The sequence below is a fragment of the Eumetopias jubatus genome, unplaced genomic scaffold (assembly GCF_037043125.1).
Source record: "Eumetopias jubatus isolate StellerSeaLion01/CBP00866 unplaced genomic scaffold, mEumJub1_p1.0 scaffold_60, whole genome shotgun sequence".
NCBI classification, from domain to species: domain Eukaryota; kingdom Metazoa; phylum Chordata; class Mammalia; order Carnivora; family Otariidae; genus Eumetopias; species Eumetopias jubatus.
The window spans coordinates 479,408-502,037 of record NW_028274866.1 but is presented as its reverse complement, the minus strand read 5'-3'; the positions used below and the strand labels follow the sequence as shown (position 1 = coordinate 502,037).

The 22,630-nt window shown below is 39.5% G+C and overlaps 1 protein-coding gene and 1 pseudogene across 1 annotated transcript in view; both read right to left on the bottom strand.

The window, feature by feature from the left end:
- Positions 1-2,867: 2,867 nt before the first annotated feature.
- Positions 2,868-22,630, bottom strand: part of TMLHE (trimethyllysine hydroxylase, epsilon) — a 133,733-nt gene continuing 113,970 nt past the window's right edge. The window contains exons 7-8 of the mRNA XM_028094910.2: positions 8,055-8,193; positions 2,868-7,374 (exon numbers count right to left, since the gene is read on the bottom strand). Of these exons, the coding sequence (XP_027950711.1) occupies positions 7,243-7,374; positions 8,055-8,193 (271 nt within the window). The 3' untranslated portion in view covers positions 2,868-7,242. The remainder of the gene's footprint in view (positions 7,375-8,054; positions 8,194-22,630) is intronic.
- On the bottom strand, positions 10,201-11,184 carry LOC114201935 (ATP synthase F(1) complex subunit gamma, mitochondrial pseudogene; annotated as a pseudogene).

Sequence of the window (22,630 nt, the reverse complement as noted above, 5' to 3'; positions counted from 1 at the left end):
ATTCTCCATCAAGCATGTTATCTTTGTTTCACTTAGATCTCTGGTATGACCTTATCTTGTTTTTTCACTTGGGATGAATTCCTCTGTCCTGGGATTTTTTTTTTCTAAGTCTCTGTCTTCTTCTCTGTGTTAGATAAGCCTGTTATGTTTCCTCCTCCTGAGAGTAATGGTTTTATGAAGAAAAGGTCATATAGTGTCCAGGGCCTGGCACCTCAGGGAATGTCTCTGGTGTGTGCTGCATGCATTCTGCTGTGTTTTGGCTGCTCTATACTTAAGGCCAGTTGTCTGCAGAGTTTCCCTTTGCCTGCAGTGGGCAGTGTTTGGACCCTGACCAGAATGTGGTGAGTTTTAACTAGGTGTGCTCTGGTCTGCTTGTTAAATGAGACCTGATACCACTTCCACTAGAACTGAAGCCTTGCAGAACTCTCTGGTAAGGAGACATGGTGTGGGTGGGAGTTTCTGCTGGTCTTTTGGGGAAGGGGCCACCAGGCTGGGACTGAGGCAAACTTGACCAAGAAGGGCAGTAGCAGCAGAGCACAGGGGTGTGGGACCTGGTGTAAGCAGGTTAGGCAGCCAGTGTTGGCACTGTGCTATTTACTAAAGGTGGTTCTGTGTTTATGCTGAGGGGTGAGGGAAGGCAATGGCACCAGCCAGCTCCTTTGTCCCCAGAAAGGGGTCTCTGTGCCCACTGCTCTCAGGGATGCACCCCAAGAAGAGTGAATAATCCCCACCATCACCCACCATGTGAACCAGGTGTTTTTCAGATTGCTGTTTCCATACTGTCTGCCTCTGGGTTGTTTGCCTGCCTTCTCTCCAGAAACATCACTGTGCCCTTTGGGCTCTAGCCCAGCGTAGCCTGCTGACTTTTAAATCTCCAGGTTTTGGGGACATGGTGTGGGAAGGGCCTGCACTGGTCTTCTAGGGGAGGGTCTCACCATGCTGGGACTGAGCAGGTTTGACTGAGAAGGGTAGTTGTGCCAGAATGCAGGGGTGTGAGACCTGGAGCAAGCAGGCTAGGCAACCAGTGCTGGGGCCAAACTGCCCTCTGCAGGTGGCTCTGCATTTATGCTGAGGGGTGGGGGAGGGAAATGGCACCAGCTGGCTCCTTTGTCCCCAGAAATGTGTCTCAATGAATGCTACCTCTCAGGGACCAGGGACACTCTCCAAGAAGAGCAAATATCCCCCCCCCCCCCCACCGTGTGCCCCAGGCATTCCTCAGATGGCTGTTTCAATGCCATCTGCCCCTGGGTTGTTTGCCTGCCTTCTCTTCAGGAGTAGGGTAGTGCCCTCAAGGTTCTATCCCAGCAAAGCCCACCAACCTTTAAAACTCCAGTCTTTAAACCCTGCTGGTTGGAAGAACTCACAAAAATCAGCCCCTCTACTTTTCCTAGCCAATGGCTTTGGGGGAAGTGTTCTCCTTGTGTGCTGCTCTCTCTCTTGCCTTTCTCCGCAACCACAGCTCCCTTTCCTTTGCAGCTCCTGTGATCTATTTCTCCTCCAAATCACATCTCCACACTTTCTACCTTCTTTGATGTAGTGTCTTCTCTCCCTTTAATTGTGTAGTTTATTCTCTCAGTCTTCAGGTTAATTTCTGGGGCATTTAGAATGATTTGATATCTAGTTGTGTTTGAGGGATGAGAGAAGCCTAGGGTCCTCTTGCTATGCTGCCATCTTAGCTCTCCCCTGTATTTCTAATAATAAATATTCTCAACTGGATGGGTCTCCTCCTCCTCCTGTCTCCCTCACAATAGCATACAAAGAGACTCACCATAGAGTATTTCAGCTGGGTTCTTTCTGGGGACCCTTTATTGTCAATATCCTCAGATATTTTTCTCTTGAGTTGGTCAAATGGCTCACAGAAGAACCTTTCAGCTGCAAGAATTTTAGAGTCTGAGGTGGAGAAGGATGGGGATTTACAGCTTTCAGGATGCATATCTCTAATTAACTCTTCTGTTTTTAAGATGAGATTCCAGCCTTTGGCTCCTAGTCCAGAGTCCTCTGCATTTCAGGGACTAACACTCCAGATTTCTGTCAGGGCAGGGAAGGGCCAGATCCTCAGTTTAGTCAGGTATCAAATGCAGGAGGGGGTTTGGAAATTCTTAAACAGTTTTTAAACAAACCTCATTATTTTGGTGCCCACTACCCACCTCCACTTCCAGAGTTACATATTTCAGCCTTTGAAGATTCTTGTGGGGTGGGGTGGAAAAGGGGGTAAAAAATGAGGTTGGTTTTTGGTTTCTCCCACTAAGGGTTTAAGATTCTTTGTGACCTTTCTGGGTCTGCTAAGTCAATTACTATTCATCCATCTGCTTTTCAGCATTCAAAATTTAGTTGTTGCCTCCTTTCCTGCCCTTCCAATCATTTTAAATATCATTTTATAGTAGTTTCACTGGGGTTTTGGGAGATGGTGAAGTTACATGTGTAAGTATGTGTTCTACCTTAACTATACATCACGGCAGGCATAGGTATCTTCCTACCTGCCTCATTCATCCTATCACCTTTGTTATTAAGCCACTCTCCCTAAACTACTCCAGACTCTTCTTGTCTCATCAAGCTCTCTGATCCATCCTCTGACCTCTCTCTCTGATCCATTCACCCTTTCAGCTCTCAGCTCCTGCATCACCTACTCAAACCAACTTCCTATCTATAAACCCTCAGGTTGTGCTTGAATGCTCTGCCAATATGTGTACATTTCATGACCTGTCTACTCTCTCTTACCCCTAGCATTTCCACATACTTCTCCAAGTCTGACTCTCATTGCTTTTCTCCTTCCCTCTAAGTAGAATGCTGATTTCTATCAAACACACAGACTCACCTTGTTCCCTCTTATTTGCTCAAATAACATTGGTGACAAAAATAAACCACTACTGAGTATTTATTGTGTGCTGCTCACTGTGGTACACACTTTCTGCACAAGACCTCATTTCATTCTTCATCACAGCTTTAGCAGGTAGATGACATTTATAAGCCTTATTTTGCAGATGAAGAAAAAGAGGCCCAAGGAACGAAAGTGACTTCTCCAAATTCACCAGGCTAGTCAGAGGCAAAGATGGAATTCAAGCCCAGTTTTGTCCAAGTCCATGATCTTTCTATGACACTACATTGACTCAGTCAAGGCATCAGAGAGGGATCTAGAAAGCAGAAGGTAAGAGGATACTGAGTACCTGAACTGGAGGGAGTGGCCATCATTAATGGGACAAAGGATAGACCATAGAGAAAGGTGTGGCTAGAAGAGAAAAACCTTCACTGACTTCATAGGTTCACATAGCATTGACCCTGTGATCTTTACTTATGCACAGGATAAATTACCATGCTTATCTACCCATAAAAAGTAGGTTAGAACACCACTATGAAACTATATGATACACACCAACATGGCTTAAGATGATTTTCACAATTGTAAAAGATGCCTGATGATTTTTTCCAGAAAGGAAGCTTGGATTCCATTAATCAAGCTAAGACTTTATACTCTGAGTGGTCCAAAAGTATTCTTAGCAAGATGGAAGACAAAAGCCAGGCCCACTGCTTAAAGCCAAAGAGTAGGATAAACTACCCACAAACCCACCAACCCCTGAATGTAGATCTGACAACAACAGAAAAGAACAAAAAAAGAACTACAACCATATCTGCCAGGGTCTTTGGCTCTGGTGAGTTGTAGGCCTAAGGAGGCAAGGACACTGACATGGCCTGACTTCACGACTAAGCCACCAGCTGGCTGTGTGAGTGGATCTCTAATATGCCCAAGAGCTTCCTGGGGCAGTGATATGAATATGTCCTATAACATGGTTTTGATCCTAACAACTGACATATTTTGCAAGAGTGTGGAAAGAAGGAAAGATGCTGAATGGATTGATTTCTTTCTGTCATTCTATCATCAAGTTTCTACCTTTGGAAGAAGTAGAATTAGAGAATGTGAATAACACTTTGTTTTTTAAAAAAGTAGGGGGTTTGGTGGATATTTATAAACTGTTTGCAAAACATGTAGATATTCTCATGGTTCTTTTAGGATTTTATTGGAAGGAACTTAAGAGTGCAGATGATGATTACTATCTATGAATGGTTAGCTAGACTGTAAATATTGTTGGAATAAGGACAAGGGGGAAGGCATTAACATTTATTTTGGAATATGGCATATTAATTAAAAGCACTGTCTCTGTGGCCAGATTTTCGAAATTCTAATCCAAACTCTGACACTTATTTAGCCATGTGACCTTGGCTAAACCATTTAATCTCTCATTACCTCTATTTCTTCATTTATAACACAGGGGTAGGGTTGTGTGGGGATTAAAAGCAGTTATAACAGTGTCTGGCACATGGAAAGCACCATGAAAGTTAGTTATTGTTATTGGTTATCATTATGTGCTGCAAACATCTTATTTAATAATCACAAATTTGCTAGAAGAACCTGTGGGGTAGGTATTTTCCTTACTCTGCTCATATGAGAAAACTTAAGCTATGAGGTCAAACAAAATTACAGTGACAGAACCTTTAGATGTTGCCCTGTCCAAGGCCTCCATTTTAAAATGAAGAAGAAACTCTAGCTCAAAATAGGGCCTAGAGCTTAGCAACAAGGCTCTTCCCTTCAGTGGTTCTCAAACTTTGGCAGGCACCATAATCCCCTGGAGGGCTTGCTAAAACACAAACTGCTGGCTTCCACCCCCACAGTTTCTGATTTAGTAGGTCTGGTGTGGGGCCTGAGAATTTTCATTTCTAACAAGTGCTCAAATGATGCTGCAGCTGCCGGTCTCCTTTGGGAACCAGCACAACACACCACAGTTCATACATCTTTTTTCCTTTTCATCATAGACTACACAGGTTGTGATTCACAAGCACTTGGACAGAAATAAGAACCGCTGATGAACACTAAAGAAAAAGACATTGCTAGCAGGAAGAAGGTAGGGAGACCAATAGTCCTGGTTTATGTGGGACTCCCCAGTTTTAACACTAAGTTCTGCAGCCCAGGAAACCCCTCAGTCCTGAACACACTTGAATGGTTTGTCACTCTAGATGAAGGTAGACAAAATTCAGTGCTGGTTAACTGCCAAACACAAAAGGACATCCTTATAGAGAACATGGTAATATCTGGTAAATTTGTTTGAAAAGGATTCATTATTTTATTCTTATTCCAACAAATTTGTATTATGAAAAAACTATGTCAGGTGTTGTGCTCCTGACCCTACTGAGCCCATCCCACCTTAGCAAAAGGTAAAAGTAACTCCACAACACTGAGCTTGGTAGACGTGGACCCATGCTTATACATTCAGGGACACCAGACAGAGATGTAAAAAAAGAAACATTTTACAAAGAAAGTTTTCAATGCACCATGATCAGCACTCAAATAATTCCCTTCCCTCTTTCTTCCTCTGAAGGGAGTACATTATAGAAAAGTATGGATTGAAAATTTAGGAAAATGAGGGTGAAATAATTAATGAATCAAGGTCCCAGGAGAAACAGAAGGTAAAGGAAGTCCTTCGGTGAGGGAGAAGATTGATCTGTATCCTTATCTCTCCAGGACCCTGAATATGTCCATTGCTTGTTATAAATCAATGCTGACCACAGTTAAAATGTAATTTTCAAGGCTAAGTTAAGCAAAATTTCAAAAAGGATAAATATCCTGAGGAAGACTAATGGTGACATATTTTAGGAGTACCTAACAATAGGGAGAAGAGATTGCATGTTAAAATGTTACTTCTGTTCTGATTGCTAATGGGTATGTTCTTTAGGACCTAGGCTTCATTATCAATCCTTTGAACCAAGGACAAGAAATTTCATGAAGACCCCTAAAGATTCCTAAATAGTACAATAAAATGCAGAAATATTTTGAGAACATATTTTAGAGCACTGGATGAGTCAATAAGATAATGCATAAACTACTAAACGTGAACTAGGGACTCTTTGTGAACATCAGATTAGACTCTATTCTCTGTCAGAGTACTGAGTTTGTGACTTCTATCCCCACTAATGATGCCTTTTTTTCCCTCTTCTGCACATCCTAGCCTGGATTCTCTTTCATCATTCTACAGTGGTCAATGCAGTTATTGTACAGCTTCACTTTCAATGAAATAAGCCTCATACCCATCTCTCTGTCTCTCCATCCATATATAAAGGGAGCCACTAAAAAATAAAAGAAACAAGGCGTTATACTTAACCGAGGCAAATCTTAGCAATTAACATGTATAATATTTTAAGAAAAGAAAAAAAAAAGATCAGGAGAAATGGAGGAAACAGATTGCATCCTAAATTCCATCAAAAGCCAAAATGCAAGGTTGGATAGTAATTTCCAGTTCTTTGGAGGCACATCATCTGTCATGATGAGTTCACTGAACAGTCTTACAGACTAACCCTCTGTACTCTCTTGTGGTATATGTGTATATATATGAATTATCATATGGAACCTCAGAAGTCTCTAAAAACTTTCTGCAACTATCCCTCACACAATTATTGAATGGATGGATCTGTTCCACAGGAGCTATTGTGGCTTCCTAGTTTAATTCTTCAAGAGATGTCTTGGATGGAGATAACCCTTCTTGTAAGATAAAACAATGTTTATATTCAGTTACTACCTTATCACTGAGCTTGTGCTATCAAGCAATTTCTACAATATCTGTAGTTCTAGGACACTGTAGATATAAATCTATGGCTTCAGCTGAACTCTTTAATCCACAGGTCTATGTAAAGGACTGTCTTAAGGTATCCTCCAGCCCACTGGTTCTTAAAGAGTGGTCTGAAAACACCTGGAGGGATTCTTGAGCCCCTTTCAGTGGGCCTGTGGGTTAAATAATATTTTTTATAATGACACTAAGATGATATTTACCTTTTTCATTCTTATCTCACAAATGTACAGAGGGCTCTTCCAAAAGCTATATGGCATGTGATGATGCCATCTCTCTGATACTGAGGGATGTGTGATTTTGTGTTCTTGAATTTTAAACATTTCTCAGTCTTAATATCTATTACAGTTAGTATCAATAGATATAACCCACATCCAAGAACACTTTGGGGTCCTCAATGACTTTTAAGAGTGCTAAGGTGTCTTAAGACTAAACATTTTGCAAACTGCTGCTTTACAAAGACTTTGTTCCTAAAATGCATTTCTTTCTAACTGATCTAGTTGCAATTTATGTTTTGTGTGATGAGATAAAGAGACAATTTGAAGTAGGTTTTGATACAATATTACTTTGCTGATATGAAATTCTGGTAGCCAGGGTGCCAGGTGTGTCCATAATCCTAATGCTGTCAATTTTAAGCCTGAAGCCCCAAGAGACGAGCAGTGTTTAATACATCATCCCTTGTTAAATAGCAGCCACAGAGTTGGCGGTAGCCAGTAAACGATTCCCTGCCATGTAGGACACGCCAGTTGTCTATAAATAGGACCTGTGAATGGGCAAAAAGAGAGAAAAAAAAACACCATCAGAACAAAAGCAGACCAAAGGAATTCTAAATCAGAAGAGACCACTTAAAAGAAAAGCTTTAGGTTGTTCCCTAGTTAAAATTCAATGAGGTATCTTTCTTTTTGAGATTAAACAAACATTTGGAAATTAGGATGTGCATAGCCCTGTAGTAGGCTGGGTGGAAGTTACAAAAGCAACAGCAGGTAATTAGGCCCTGTACTTGAGAAGCTCATGTTTCTTGAGTAATTATTCTCTTATCAAAGCAAATCAGATAACTGGCTTCATTTTCTTTTCTGTTTAATTTTTAATATACACTTTCTTAAAAAGTTAAACTATTTCATTATGTTTTATGCTAAGCTGAAGACATTATTCATTCAGAGGATATCAAGAGCAAAAAAAAAATCATATAAAGCTGGAAGGACACTTAGGGATTATCTAGTTCAACCCCTCATTATACATATAGAGCCACTGAGTCACTGATGCCTACATATGGTGTGGGACCTGCTTCCAGGTCATTCAGTGAGTGGCAGGATCAGAGCCAATACCCAGGATTCTTTTCATTTTTACCTTTGCAAGACTGTGACTCACATATTAAGGAAGTACCCATTATTCACTGCTTCAGTATAACAAGCTTACTTGACATCTTTAGAACTTGGCACCCACCCTGCCAGGCTTTAGTTTGACCCAAAACTCATTCTCAGGTCTCCTCAACTCTACTGTCAGAGTCCGGTGTGCTGTATACCAACGATGGACAACATCATAAGGTACAGTATTGATGACAGCTCTGTCATAGTTGTTGTATCTAAGATGAAATCATGAGAAGAAAAGATATTCTCAAACACATGTTAAAGACACCTATTGCTTATTGAGCAATTTTATATAAGGCTTTGTCTATATTCATTACTTGTCCTAGAGATAAGGTGAGAATAAGTCAATGTTCTCTTGGGGATATAGGATTGCAGAGAGGAGCCCTGCTGCCTGTTGACCATGTATTTTTTTTCCCCCCTTTGGAGAATCTGGGGGTAGGAGATAGAAGTAAGTTCTAGCTGGTTTCTTCCATCTTAGGATATGATGTTTTACCTAAAGTACATTCTCTTGGTCAAATTTTACAGAAGCACTGGGGAAAGATCTGAGCTTTCTATTCACTAAGCTGAGGTTGGCAAGAGAGGTTATACTAACAAGGCTTTCTTTTTAGCAGAATGACTCAGAACTTCTCAGGTGCTTCTCTTTGTGGGGAAAAGCCAAGCTACAGACCTACTGGACAGAATACTCAGTGATCTTCACTCATTCATTCAACTCTAACATTTACATGAGCAGCTGCTATGTGCTAGGTGGTGTCAGGTGTTAAAGATACAGTGATGAACATAGCAGACACGATCCCAGCCTTTGGGGAGTTTACATTCTATTAAGAAAGACAAATGATGAACAAGTAATAAATACATATCTAGTTACAGATGTTAGAAAGAAAAAATAATGTACTGTGATAAAAAGTGACTGGGTAGTCTATTTCAGATGGAGTATGTTGAGTGAGGACTTTTTTGAAGAAGTGACATTTGAGTTGTTACTTATATGATAAGAAACCAACAATGTGACAAGCTGAGAGGAGTGTTCCAGGCAAAGGGAAGAGCAAGTACAAAGCATTAGGATGGAAAGGAGTTTTTATTATGTTTGCAGAACAGCAAGAAGGCCATGTGGCTGGAGCTGAGTAAGCAAGGGGAATAATGATAAGGAATAATGTGGAGGAGGCAGCCATGGGCCAGATCATGTATAGCCTTATAGGCCATGGTAAGGATTTTGGGTTTTATTCTGAGTACTATGGGAAGTCACTGAAAAGCCTTTGCTAAAGGCTTTCTTTTTTTCTTAAAGGATATTTTTTTTACTTAAGGTAAATTAATCTTTTACTGAAGTATAGTACGTATACGGAAAAGTACACAAATCTTAAGCTTGATGTATTTTCATGATGTGAACACATCCATATCACTAGCATCCAGGCCAATAAATAGATCATTACCCACACCCCAGAACACTCCCTTGTACCCCTTTTCCACCTTGTCTTTCCCCTAACCCAAGGATAACTACCATCATGACTTCTGTCACCAAAGATTAGTTTTGCTTGTACTCTTTTGTGTCTGGATTCTTTCATTTAATATTATATTTAGGAGATTCATCATTGTTGTTATATAGTAGTAGATCATTTATCCTTCATGCTGTATAGAATTTTATTGTGTGACTCTACCACAATTTATTCATCCATTCTACTGTTGATAGATATTTGAGTGGTTTCCAGTTTGGGACTAATACAAATAATGCTGGTGGTCTGGTCCATGATGTCAACATAGAAATCTCCCAAAATCACCTCCCCCCATGCACATACCAAATCTACAGCTACACCTGGGACAATTCCTTCTGAAAGAAATCCAGAAACTAGCTGAGTGACTCCTACACACATTGGGTAAATAAGAAAAAAAAACCCCACATCAAAATGGGTAGAAAATGCTGAAACACAATTTTATCATAAACCCATCCCTGATGCAGCAACCAGAAGGAAGTTCACAACTCCAAGCTTCTCCTTGAGGAGTGAAGAGTTTGGACTCAACATTTAGTGCCCAAACTTTTAAGATGTCTGCATGAGGGATGGGCCCCCAAAACACCTAGCTTTGAAAGACAATGAAGCTTGCATCCATGAGACCCACCAGGTTATAGAACACAAAGAAACAGTTCTTTTTTTTTTCTTTCGGTAAGTTGTTTATTTTAAGATAATTTACAAACATCTTGCTGTCTTTAGTAGTTTAAACAACGGACCAACAATTTCTTCTGACAAGGACAGCAGTAAGCTAAAAATAAAATCAACTGGCTGAATTTTCCTTCTTTATCTCTTGTCTGAGGATGAAACTTGGTTTTCATTAATCCAGAGCTGCTGCACTGGAAATGATTTCAATCATTTGTGGTGACAGCCTGGCGGGTGCGATTGAATGTCAAGGTCAGTTTGTCAATCATCTCGGAAGTGTTCTTGCTCGCGTTGTCCATGGCCATCATCCTGGCACTTTGCTCACTCGTGGTGGATTCCTTTAGATAATGGTAGATGATGTTGGCCAAACTGTATTCTTGGTAATTCTGCAGCACGTCAGCATCAATATCATCATAGATACTCATGCTCTCAGCACTTGCAACGATTTCAAGGGAAAAGATGGGCGTTTCTTCTGTCTTGTAGGAGACGACAGACCTGAACTGATTAAAGATGATAGACCCTTCAAATCCATATCCAGAATTTAGTAGTTCAAGGGCAATGATGGATGCAACCCCCAAAGTAGGAGGTTTTCCTCCCACTTCTTTGAAGGACACCAGAAACTGGTCAGAGTGAATCCTATGAAGTATACCCCTGATTTTATCACCAATTCCAACAAGCATGACTTCTTTCCCAGCTGCTGTGGAGTGTGGCCACCTCACTTTTCATCTGTTTAGCAACCGAGGAATGAATAGCACCACAGAGCCCTCGATCTGAGGACACGCCAATAAGGAGGTGTTTCTTCTTGTCTTCAGGCACCTTAATATGAGCTTTTTCATACAGAGTCAAAGATCCTATCCCATATCCTTGAGCTGGTTTCAGCTCCCGCTCAGCTCGGGCATATTTTGCTGCCGCTACCACTTTCATAGACTTAGTGACTTTCTGGATGTTTTTGATTGACTTTGGTTGCCTGGTGATATCTTTTAAATTTGTCATATTTCAAACTTGGATCCATTGTGGCTGCACGGCGCAGGCCGAGAGCCCAGCGATGCCCGCCCGAGAGAACATGGTGGTACCGGCCCAGCTTGAAACAGTTTTTAATGGGCTTATGAAGACTCACTGTGGAAAACTCAGGTCTAGTACAGAGATAGCAGACAGAAACACCCATATCCTAGTCTTTCTCTATAAAAAGCCTATTGCATTCTTTAAAAGCTGCTTCTCGAAGGTCAGGCTTCTATTTTGGCACACATCTAGGGACAGACTGCAATCCTCCCCAGAGATGAAGAAAGCCAGTGGGCACCATCTGCACATTCTCTCTCTGGCCCACTCAGGTCATTGGTATATTCCTGGAATGAGCTTGTATACATGCCTACCATTCTGGCTTTTGTGGCTGCTGTCCAGGGGATACACCCCTTGATCACCTGGCTCTGGCAGCCAGTGGGGTTTTAGTTCCAGATTCCATGGGACAGTAACAAAGAAATGCTTCTTAATTGGCTATCTACCCAAAGCTCAGTGCAAAGGGAGCATACAGAAATGTCCAGCTCCCAGTCTTTCCTGGAAAGAAGTCTGCATGCATACTTTAAAAGCTGTTAACCAAGGGTCTGGCTTCCAATCAGCCTCCATCTAGGTGCTGACTAAGATCCTCCCCTTTGGGAGACTGACAGGTCTTGACACACTGGAAGCCATTAAAACCACAGAAAGTGGCTTGGAAAATCACAAAGGTTTGAGCGACAGCCAAGAGCTAAGGCTGAGCTGAATGATAAGGTTCATCTCTTACACAAGACCACTCTATCAAGACTGGGAGAGGTGGCTGTTGTATCTAATATGCAGAAACCAACACAGAGGGAAAGAAAAATGAAGAAACAGAAGAATATGTTTTAAACAAAACAACAAGATAAAACTCCAGAAATAGACCCTAATAAAATGGAGATAAGTGATTTATCTGATAAAGAATTTAAAATAATGGTCAAAAGATGCTTACCAAGGTCAGGAGACCAATGCGTGACAAAGTGAGAATTTCAACAATGAGATAGAAAATATTAAAAAGTACCAAACAGAAATCAAAGCTGAAAAAGACAATATCTAAGTTGAAAAAGTCAATAGAGCAGACTAGATAAAGTGGAAGAAAATATCAGCAAACTCAAAGACAGAAAGGAAGAATTCATTCAATCAGAGAAGCAAAAAGAAAAAATAATGAAAAAGAGTGAAGATAGCTTAAGGGAATTATAAGACTCCATCAAGCAGACCAATATTCACATTATAGGGGTCCCAGGAGAAGAGAGAGAGAAAGGGGTCAGAAAGCTTATCTGAAAAAATAACAGAAAACCATCCTAACTTAGAGAAAGAGACAGCTACATCCAGGGAGCCCATAGGATCTCCAAAAGAGGAATCCAAAGAGACCTACACTGAGACACAATATAATTAAACTCTCAAAAGTTAAAGGAGATTATTTTATTATTTTATTTTAACTTAATTTTATGTTAGTCACCATACAAAACGTTATTAGTTTTTGATGTAGTGATCCATGATTCATTGTTTTCGTATAACACCCAGTGCTCCATGCAGTACCTGCCCTCCTTAATACTCATCACTGGGCTAACCCATTCCCCACCCCACCTCCCCTCTAGAACCCTCAGTTTGTTTCTCAGAGTCCACAGTCTCTCATGGTTCGTCTCCCCCTCCAACTTCCCCCCCTTCATTTTTCCCTTCCTTCTCCCGATGTCCTCCATGCTATTCCTGATGTTCCACAAATAAGTGAAACCATATGACTTTCTCTGCTTGACTTATTTCACTTAGCATAATGTCCTCCAGTCCCATCTAAGTTGATGTAAAAGTTCGGTATTCATCCTTTCTGATGGCTGAGTAATATTCCATTGTATATATGGACCACATCTTCTTTATCCACTCATCTGCTGAAGGGCATCTTGGCTCTTTCCACAGTTTGGCTATTGCGGACATTGCTGCTATGAACTTTGGGGTGCATGTGGCTCTTCTTTTCACTACATCTGTGTCTTTGGGGTAAATACCCAGCAGTGCAATTGCTGGGTCATAGGGTAGCTCTATTTTTAATTTTTTTAAAAAGATTTTATTTATTTATTTGAGAGAGAGAGAATGAGAGATAGAGAGCACGAGAGGGAAGAGGGTCAGAGGGAGAAGCAGACTCCCTGCTGAGCAGGGAGCCCGATGTGGGACTCGATCCTGGGACTCCAGGATCATGACCTGAGCCAAAGGCAGTCGCTTAACCAACTGAGCCACCCAGGCGCCCTCTATTTTTAATTTTTTGAGGCACCTCCACACTGTTTTCCAAAGTGGCTGTACCCAACCTGCATTCCCACCAACAGTGTAAGAAGGTTCCCCTTTCTCCACATCCTCGCCAACACCTGTTGCTTCCTGGTTGACTGGTATGAAGTGATATCTCATTGGGGTTTTGATTTGTATCTCCCTGATGAGTGATGTTGAGCATCTTTTTATGTCTCTGTTGGCCATCTATATATCTTCTTTGGAAAAATGTCTATTCCTGTCTTCTGCCCATTTTTTTCAACCAGATTATTTGTTTCTTGACACCCTATGCCTTTTGATTGGAGCGCTTAGTCCATTTACATTCCAAGTAATTATTGATAGCTATGTGTTTATCGCCATTTTATTACTTGTTTTGTCATTGTTTCTGGAGAATTTCTCTGATCCTTTTTTTGTCATTTTTGGTCTCTCCTTTCCACTCAAAGAATCTGCTTTAATATTTCTTGCAGTGCTGGTTTAGGGGTCACTAACTCCTTTAGTTTTTGTTTGTCTGGGAAACTCTCTCTCCTTCTATTCTGAATGATAGCCTTGCTAGAGAGAGTATTCTTGGCTACAGATTTTTTTTTTTTCCCATTCAGCACATTGACTATATCATGCCACTCCTTTCTGACTTGCCAAGTTTCTGGAGAGGTCTACAGCTAACCTTATGGGTCTTCCCTTGTAAATTAAGGACTTCTTTTGTCTTGCTGCTTTTAAAATTTTTTCTTTATCACTAGATTTTCCAAATTTAACTACAATATGCCTTGGTGTTGGCCTGCTTTTGTTGGTTTTAATGGGAGTTCTCTGTACCTCCTGGATCTGGATGTCTGTTTCCTTCCCCAGATTAGGGAAATTTTAAGCTATTATTTCTGAAATAAATTTCCTTCCCCTTTTCCTTTCTCTTCTTCTGGGACTCCTATAATATGAATGTTATGATGGAGTCACTGAGTTCTCTAAGTCTTTTCTCATGTTGCATAATTCTTCTTTCTCTCTTTTGTCCAGCTTCATTATTTTCCATTATTTTTTCTTCTATGTCACTAATTCATTCCTTTGCTTCTTCCAGCCTGCTGTTCATTGCATCAAGCCTGTTTCCAGTCTCATTTATTGCATTCTTCATCTCTGATTGATTTTTAAAAAATTCTTTTATGTCTGGAGTAAGGGACTCACTGACATCTTCTAGTCTTTTCTCAAGCCCAGTGATTGTTGCTTAAATTCTCCATCAGACATGTTACTTTTATCTGTTTCACTTAGATCTCTGGCTGTGGTCTTCACTTGATCTCAGCCAAAAGGCCGAGAAGTGATTCTGGCTGTGGTCTTATCTTGTTCTTTCATTTGGGATAAATTCCTCCAGCTTGGCATTTTGTCTAAGTCTCTGCCTTCTTCTCTGTGTTAGAAAAGCCAGTTATGTCTCCTGCTCTTGAAAGTATGAAGGAGAGGTCATGTACTGTCCAGGCCCTGGAGCTTCAGGGATTGTCTCTGGTGTGTGTACTGTGTGCTCTGCTGTTGTGTTTTGGCTGCTCTATCCTTCAAGCCAGTCATGCACAGAGGCTCTCCTTGCCTGCAGTGGGCAGTGTTTGGTCCCTGGCCTGAATATGGTGAGTTTTAACTATGTCTGCTCTGGTCTGCTTGTTAAATGAAACCTGACACCAATTCCACAAGAACTGAGGCCCTGCAGAACTCTCTGTTTGGGAGATGTGGTGTGGGCAGAGATTTTTGTTTTGTCTCCTGGGGGAGGGGCTGCAATGCTGGGACTGAGACAAGCTTGACTGAGAAGTGCAGTCCTGCCAGAGTGCAGGGGTGTGGGGCTTCGTGTATGCAAGTTAGGCAGCCAGTGTTAGCGCTGCACTGGCTCCTGCCAATGGCTCTGTGTTTATGCTGAGGGATGGGGTTGGGCAATGGTGTCAGCCAGCTCCTTTGTTCCCAGAAAGGCATCTCCCTGAATGCTGCCTCTCAGGGACGGGCTCTGAGAAGAGCAAATAATCTCCCACCTGTGTGTCCCAGACACTCTGCAAATGGCTGTTTCCATGCTATCTGCCCCAGGTTGTCTGCCTGCCTTTTCTCCAGGAGCAGGGCTGTGCCCTCTGGGCTCTACTGTAGTCAAACCTGCTGAATTTTAAAACTCCAGTCTTTAAGCCTCACTGGTTCCAAGAATTCATGAAAATAAGCCCCTCTCATTTTCCAAACCAATGGCTTTTTGGGGAAATGTTCTCCTTATGCCTTCCCGTGTGCTCCTCTCTCTCTCACCTTTCTCCACGACCTTAGCTCCCTCTCTTCCACAGCACCAGTAATCCATTTCTTCCATTTCTTCCCTAAACCACATCTCCACAATTCCTACCTTCTTCAATGTGGTCTCTTCTCTCCCTTTAGTTGTGTAGTTTGTTCTGTCAATCTTCAGGTCAATTCATCGGGATTTAGGATGATTTGATAGTTATTTAGTTGTGTTTGTGGGATGAGACAAGGCTAGGGTCCTTCTAGTCTGCCGCCATCTTCTCCTCCCCAGATCTGTTCTTCTTAAGATTGCGTTGGCTATTTGGGTCTTTTGCGTTTCCATACAAAATTTAGGATTGCTTCTTGTATTTCTGTGAACAATACCATTGGAATTTTGATAGGGATTGCACTGAATCTGGCTAATACGGAAATTTTATGGAAATTTTAACTATTCATTCTTCCAATCCATGAGAATGGAATATATTTCCATTTATTAGTGTTTTCTTCTATTTCTTCAATGCTTTATAGTTTTCAGTGTATAAATCTTTTATTTTCTTGGTTAAATTTACTTCTAAGAATTTTAATGTTTTTGATACAATTTTAAGTGGGGTTGTTTTCTTAATTTCTCTTCCTGATAATTCATTGTTAGTGTATATAAATGTAACCAAATTTTTTATATTGTTTTTGAACCATGCAACTTGAATTTGCTTATTAGTTCTAACAGTTTTTTTTTTGGTGGATTCTTTAGGGGTTTCCATATATTAAATCTTGTCACCCATAAACATGAACCATCCTTGGATCATTGGGATAAATTCCACTTGATCATGGTGTATGAATCTACTAAGATATTGTTGAATTTAATTTGCTAATATTTTGTTGATCGTTTTTGGATCTATGTTCAGAGGGATACTGACCTATAATTTATTTCCTTCCTTCCTTCCTTGTTCTTTCTTTTTCTTCTTCTTTCTTTTTTTTTCTTCTTTCTCTCTCTCTTTCTTTTTTTTTGTGATGTCCTTGTTTATTCTTTGTGTCAGGGTAATGTTGGCCTCATAAAATGAGTTTGGGAGCATTCCCTCTTCAATTTCTTGGAAGAGTTTGAGAAGGATAAATATTAAAATCTTCTTTGAAAGTTTGGCAGAATTAACCAGTGAAGCTGTCTGGTCCTGGACATTTGTTTATTGGAGTGTCACTCATTCATTTATTGTTTAATTCCAGTATGGTTAACATACAGTGCTATATTAGTTTCAGGTGTACAACACAGTGATTCAACAATTCCATACATTACCCAGTGCTCATCTTGACAAGTGCACTCCTTACTCCCCATCCCCTATTTCATCCATCCTGCCACCGATATCTGTTCTAGTAACCAAGTTTATCCTCTATAGTTAAGGGTCTTTTTCTTGGTTTGTCTCTCTCTTTTGCTTGTTTACTTTGTTTCTTAAATTCCACATATGAGTGAAATCATGGCATTTGTCTTTCTCTGACTGACTTACTTTGCTTAGCATTATATTCTCTAGTTCCATCCATGTTGTTGTAAAAGGCAAGATTTCATTCTTTTTGTGGCTGAATCATATTCCACTGTATATATATACCACATCTTCTTTATCCATTCATCCATCAGTGGATACTTGGGTTGCTTCCATAATCTGGCTATTGTGAATAATGTTGCAATAAACACTGGGATGCATGCATCCCTTTGAATTAGTGGATTTTTTTTTTGTGGGGGAGAGTAAATACCCAGTAGTACAGTTGCTGGATTGTAGGGTAGTTCTATTTTTTATTTTTTGAGGAACCTCCATACTGTTTTCCACAGGGGCTTTGGCAGTTTGCATTCCCACCAATGGTGCAAGAGTGTTCCTTTTTCTCCACATTTTCACCAACACTTGTTGTTTCTAGTGTTTTTTATTTTAGCCATTCTGACTCATGTGAGGTGTGATACCTCATTGTAGTTTTGATTTGCATTTCCCTGATGAGTGATGTTGAACATCCTTTCATGTATGTTGCCCATCTGTACGTCTTCTTTGGAAAAATGTCTGTCCATTTAAAAATTGGATTATTTGTTTTTTGAGTGTTGATTTGTAAAAGTTGTTTATATATTTTGGATACCAAACCTTATTGCATATGTCATTTGCAATATCTTCTCCCATTCTGTAGGTTACCTTTTAGTTTTGTTGTTTTCTTTGCTGTGCAGAAGCTGTTCATTTTGATGTAGTCCCAACAGTTTTTTTTTTCTTTTACTTGCCTTGCCTCAGGAGACATACCTAGAAAAATTTTGCAATGGCGAATGTCAGAGATATTACTGCCTGTGCTCTCTTCTAGGATTTTTATGCTTTCAGGTCTCACCTTTAGGTCTTTAATCCATTTTTTGAGTTTATTTTTATGTACGGTGAAAGAAAGTGGCCCAGTTTCATTTTTTTGCATGTTGCTGTCCAGTTTTCCCAATACTATTTGTTGAAGAGATTGTCTTTTTCCCATTGGATATTCTTTCCTGCTTTGTCAAAGATTAATTGACTATATAATTTAGGGTTTATTTCATGGTTTTCTATTATGTTCTAGTGATCTATGTGTCTACTTTTGTGCCAGTACCATACTGTTTTGATCACTATAGCTTTGTAATATAACTTGAAATCTGGCATTGTGATACCTCCAGCTTTTCTTTTCTTTTAAAAAGTTGTATTGGCTCTTTGGGGTCTTTTGTGGTTCCATACAAATTTTAGGATTGGTTTGTACTAGCTCTGTGAAAAATACTGTTAGTATTTTGATAGGGGTTGTATTAAATGTGTAGATTGCTTTGGGCAGTATATTCATTTTAACAATATCTGTTCTTCCAATCCATGAGCATGGAATGTCTTTCCATTTCTTTGTGTTGTCTTCAATTTCATCAGTGTTTTATAGTTTTCAGAGTGCTGGTCTTTCACCTCTTGGTTAGGTTTATTCTTAGGTATCTTATTATTTTTGGTGCACTTGTAAATGGGATGGTTCTCTCAATTTCTCTTTCTGCTGCTTCATTGTTAGTGTATAGGAATGCAACAGATTTCTGCCATTAATTTTGTATCCTGTGAGTTTACTGAATTCCTTTATCAGTACTAGTAGTTTTTTTGGTGGTCTTTTGGGCATTCTAATATGGAGTATTTTGTCATCTGCAAAGAGTGAAGTTCATCAATTTGGATGCCTTTAATTTCTTTTTGTTGTCTAATTGCTGTGGCTAGGACTTCCAGTACTATGTTGAATAAAAGTGGTGAGAGTGGGCATCCCTTTCTTGTTCCTGACCTTAAGGGAAAAGCTCTGTTTTTCCCCATTGAGTATGATGTTCATTGTGGGTTTTTCATATGTAACCTTTATTATGTTGACATATATTCCCTCTAAACCTACTTTGTTGAGGGTTTTTATCATGAATGGATGTTGTACTTTGTCAAATGCTTTTCCTGTGTCTATTGAAATGATTGTATGGTTTTTATCCTTTTTTTCATTGATATGATGTATCACTTTGATTGATTTGTGAATATGGAACCACTCTTGCAACCCAGGAATAAATCCCACTTGACTGTAGTGAATGATTTTTTGAATGTATTGTTGTATTATGTTTGCTAGTATTTTGTTGAGGATTTTTGCATCTATGTTCAGCAGGGATATTCACCTGTAGTTCTGTTTTTTTAGTGGTGTCTTTATTTGGTTTTGGTATCAGAGTAATGCTGGCCTCATAGAATGAATTTGGAAGTTTTACTTGCTCTTCTATTTTTTGGAATAGTTTGACTAGAATACATATTAACTCTTCTTTAAATGTTTGGTAGAATTTGCCTGTGAAACCATCTGGTCCTGAACTTTTGTTCATTGGGAGTTTTTTGATTACTGATTCAATATCCTTTCTGGTAATTAGTCTTTTCAAATTTTCTACTTCTTCCTACTTCAGTTTTGGTAGGTTATATGTTTCTAGGAATTTATCCATTTTTTCTAGGTTGTCCAATTTATTGGCATATAGTTTTTCATAATGTTCTCTCACAATTGTTTGTATTTCTGTGATGTTGGTATTATCTCTCCTCTTTCATTCGTAATTGTATTTATTGAGTTCTTTCTCTCTCTCTTTTTTTTTATAACTGTGCCTAGAGTATTACGAATTTTGTCGATCTTTTCAAAGAACCAGTTCCTGGTTTCATTGATCTATTATTTTTTTAGTTTCTGTATCATTTATTTCTGCTCTAATCTTTATTATTTCCTTCCTTCTGCTGGTTTTGCATTTCACTAGTTCCTTTTCTAGCTCCTTTAGGTGTAAGTTTAGGTTGTTTATTTGAGATTTTTCTTGCTTCTGGAGGTAGGCCTGTAGTGCTATAAACTTTCCTCTTGCATCCCAAAGATTTTGGAGTGTCGTGTTTTCATTTTAATTTGTTTCCATGTACTTTTGAATTTCTTCTTTGATTTTTTTGGTTGATCCATTTATTGTTTAGTAGCATGTTATTTAACCTACATGTATTTATGCTCTTTCCAGAATTTTTCTTGTGGTTGATTTCTAGTTTTAAAGCATTGTGGTCAGAAAAGATGCATGGTATGACTTTGATATTTATGAATTTGTTGAAACTAGCTTTGTGGCCTTATATGTGATCTATTCTGGAGAATGTTCCATGTGTACCTGAAAAGAATGTGTATTCTCTCTTTTAGAATGGAATGTTCTGGATATATTTATGTGAAATCCATCTGGTACAGTGTGTCATTCAAAGCCATTGTTCTCGTTGATTTTCTGATTGGATGATCTGTCCATTGATGTACATGGGGTGTTAAAGGCCCTTACTATTATTGTATTACTATTGACTAGTTCCCTTATATTTGTTATTAACTATTTTATATATTTGGGTGCTCCCATGTTGGGTGCATATATAGTTACTACTGTTATGTCTTCATGTTGGGTTGTCCCCTTTATTATTATATAGTGACCTTCTTTGTGTCTTGTCATGGTCTTTGTTTTAAAATCTATTTTGTCCAATATAAGTATTGCTACTCTGGCATTTTTGTGACAACCATCTGCATGATAAATATTCCTCCATGCCCTCACTTTCAACCTGTACGTGTCCTTAGGTCTAAAATGAGTCTCTTGTAGACAGCATATAGATAGGTCTGGTGTTTTTATCCACTCTGTCACCCTATGTCTTTTGACTGGAGTATTTAGTCCCTTTACTTTTAAAGTAATTATTGATAGATATGTATTTATTGTCATTCTGTTACTTGTTTTGTGGTTGTTTCTGAAGTTTTTCTGATCCTTTCATCTTTCTTTCATGTTTTGCTGGTTTTCTTTAATGACATATTTGGTTCCCTTTCTTTTTATTGTTTGTGTATCTACTAGTGGTTTTTGATTTGTGGTTACCATTAGGTTTGTATACAACATCTGCAAATAACAGTCTATATTAAGTTGATGGTCACTTAAGTTTGAACCCATTCTTTTTTCCTCTCTTCACGTTTTAGGTATATGGTGCGATATTTTACATCCTTTTAAAAAAAGATTTTATTTATTTGGCAGAGGGAGAGAGAGCCCAAGCAGGAGGAGCAGTAGGCAGAGGGAGAGGGGCTCGATCCCAGGACCCTGGGATCATGACCTGAGCTGAAGGCAGATGCTTAACCAACTGAGCCACCCAGGCACCCCTACATCCTTTTTTTGTGTGAGTTCCTTGACTGATTTTTTAAATAGAAATATTCATTTTTACTGTGTTTGTGTTTCCTACTTTCATACTGTCACTTTTGGCTTTTCCTTTCCACTGAAAGAGTCCCCTTTAATATTTCTTGCAGGGCTGCTTTAGTGGTCATAAACCCCTTTCATTTTTGTTTGGGAAATTCTATCTCTTCTTCCATTCTGAATGATTGCCTTTGGAGAGAGTATTCTTGGCTGCATATTTTTCCCAATCAGCACTTCGAATATATCAGGCTTCTCCCTTCTGGGTTGCTGAGTTTCTGCTGAAAAATCTGATAATCTTATGAGGTTTCCCTTGTATATAACTGTATTCTTTTGTCTTGCTGCTTTTAAATTTATGCTTCATCACAATAACTTGGCATTTTAATTACAATATGTCTTGGTGTGGATCTGCTTTTGTTTACTTTGTTGGGGGATCTCTGTGCCTCCTAGATCTGGATATCTGTTTCCTTTTCCAGATTAGGGAATTTTTCAGCTATTATTTCTTCAAATAAATGTCGTGCCCCCTTTTCTCTCACTTCTTCTTCTGGAACGCCTATAATACAAATGTTACTATGTTTGATGGAGTCACTGAGTTCCCTAAGTCCATTCTCATTTTGCATAATTCTTTTTTCTCTTTTGTTCAGGTCGATTACGTTCCATTACTCTGTTTCTTCTAGGTCATTAATTCATTCCTCTGCTTCTTCTAGCCTCTTGTTCATTCCATCAAATGTGTTTCTCATTTTGTTTACTGAACCCATTATCTCTGATATGTTATTCCTTATCTCTGTGTTAAGGGTCTCACTGTCTTTCATTCTTCTCACATCCAGTGAGTAACTTTATGATCATTCTTTTAAATTCTGTATTAGGTATGTTACATCTGTTTCATGTAGATTTCTGGCTTGGCCTTGTCCTGTTCTTTCATTTGGGAGAAATACCTGTGTTATTTTTTCTATGTCTCTGTGCCTGTTTCTCTGTGTTAGAAAAGTCAGCTGTCTTCTGTTCTTAAGGGTAACGGTCTTATGAAGAAGAGGTCCTATAGTGCCCTGTCATGTACTATCCTCTGTTCCTCAGGGCCTGGCACTTCTGGGAGTGTCTCCAATATGTGCTGTGTTTTCTCTGTTTTGTCCTGGCTGCTTTATCCTTCTGGCCATTTGTCTACAAAGGCTCTCTTTGCCTGTTGTGGGCAGTTTTTTGTCCTTGGACTGAATGTGGCAAGTTTTAACTAGGTGTGCACTGGTATGCTTGTGCAATGAAACTTGTCACTACCCCTGCTTGAACTGAGGCCCTGTAAAACTCCAAGGTTGGGAGACACAGTGTTGGCAGAGGTTTGGCCTGGTCTTCTGGGGGAGGGAGGCCCACTGCACTGGGACTGAG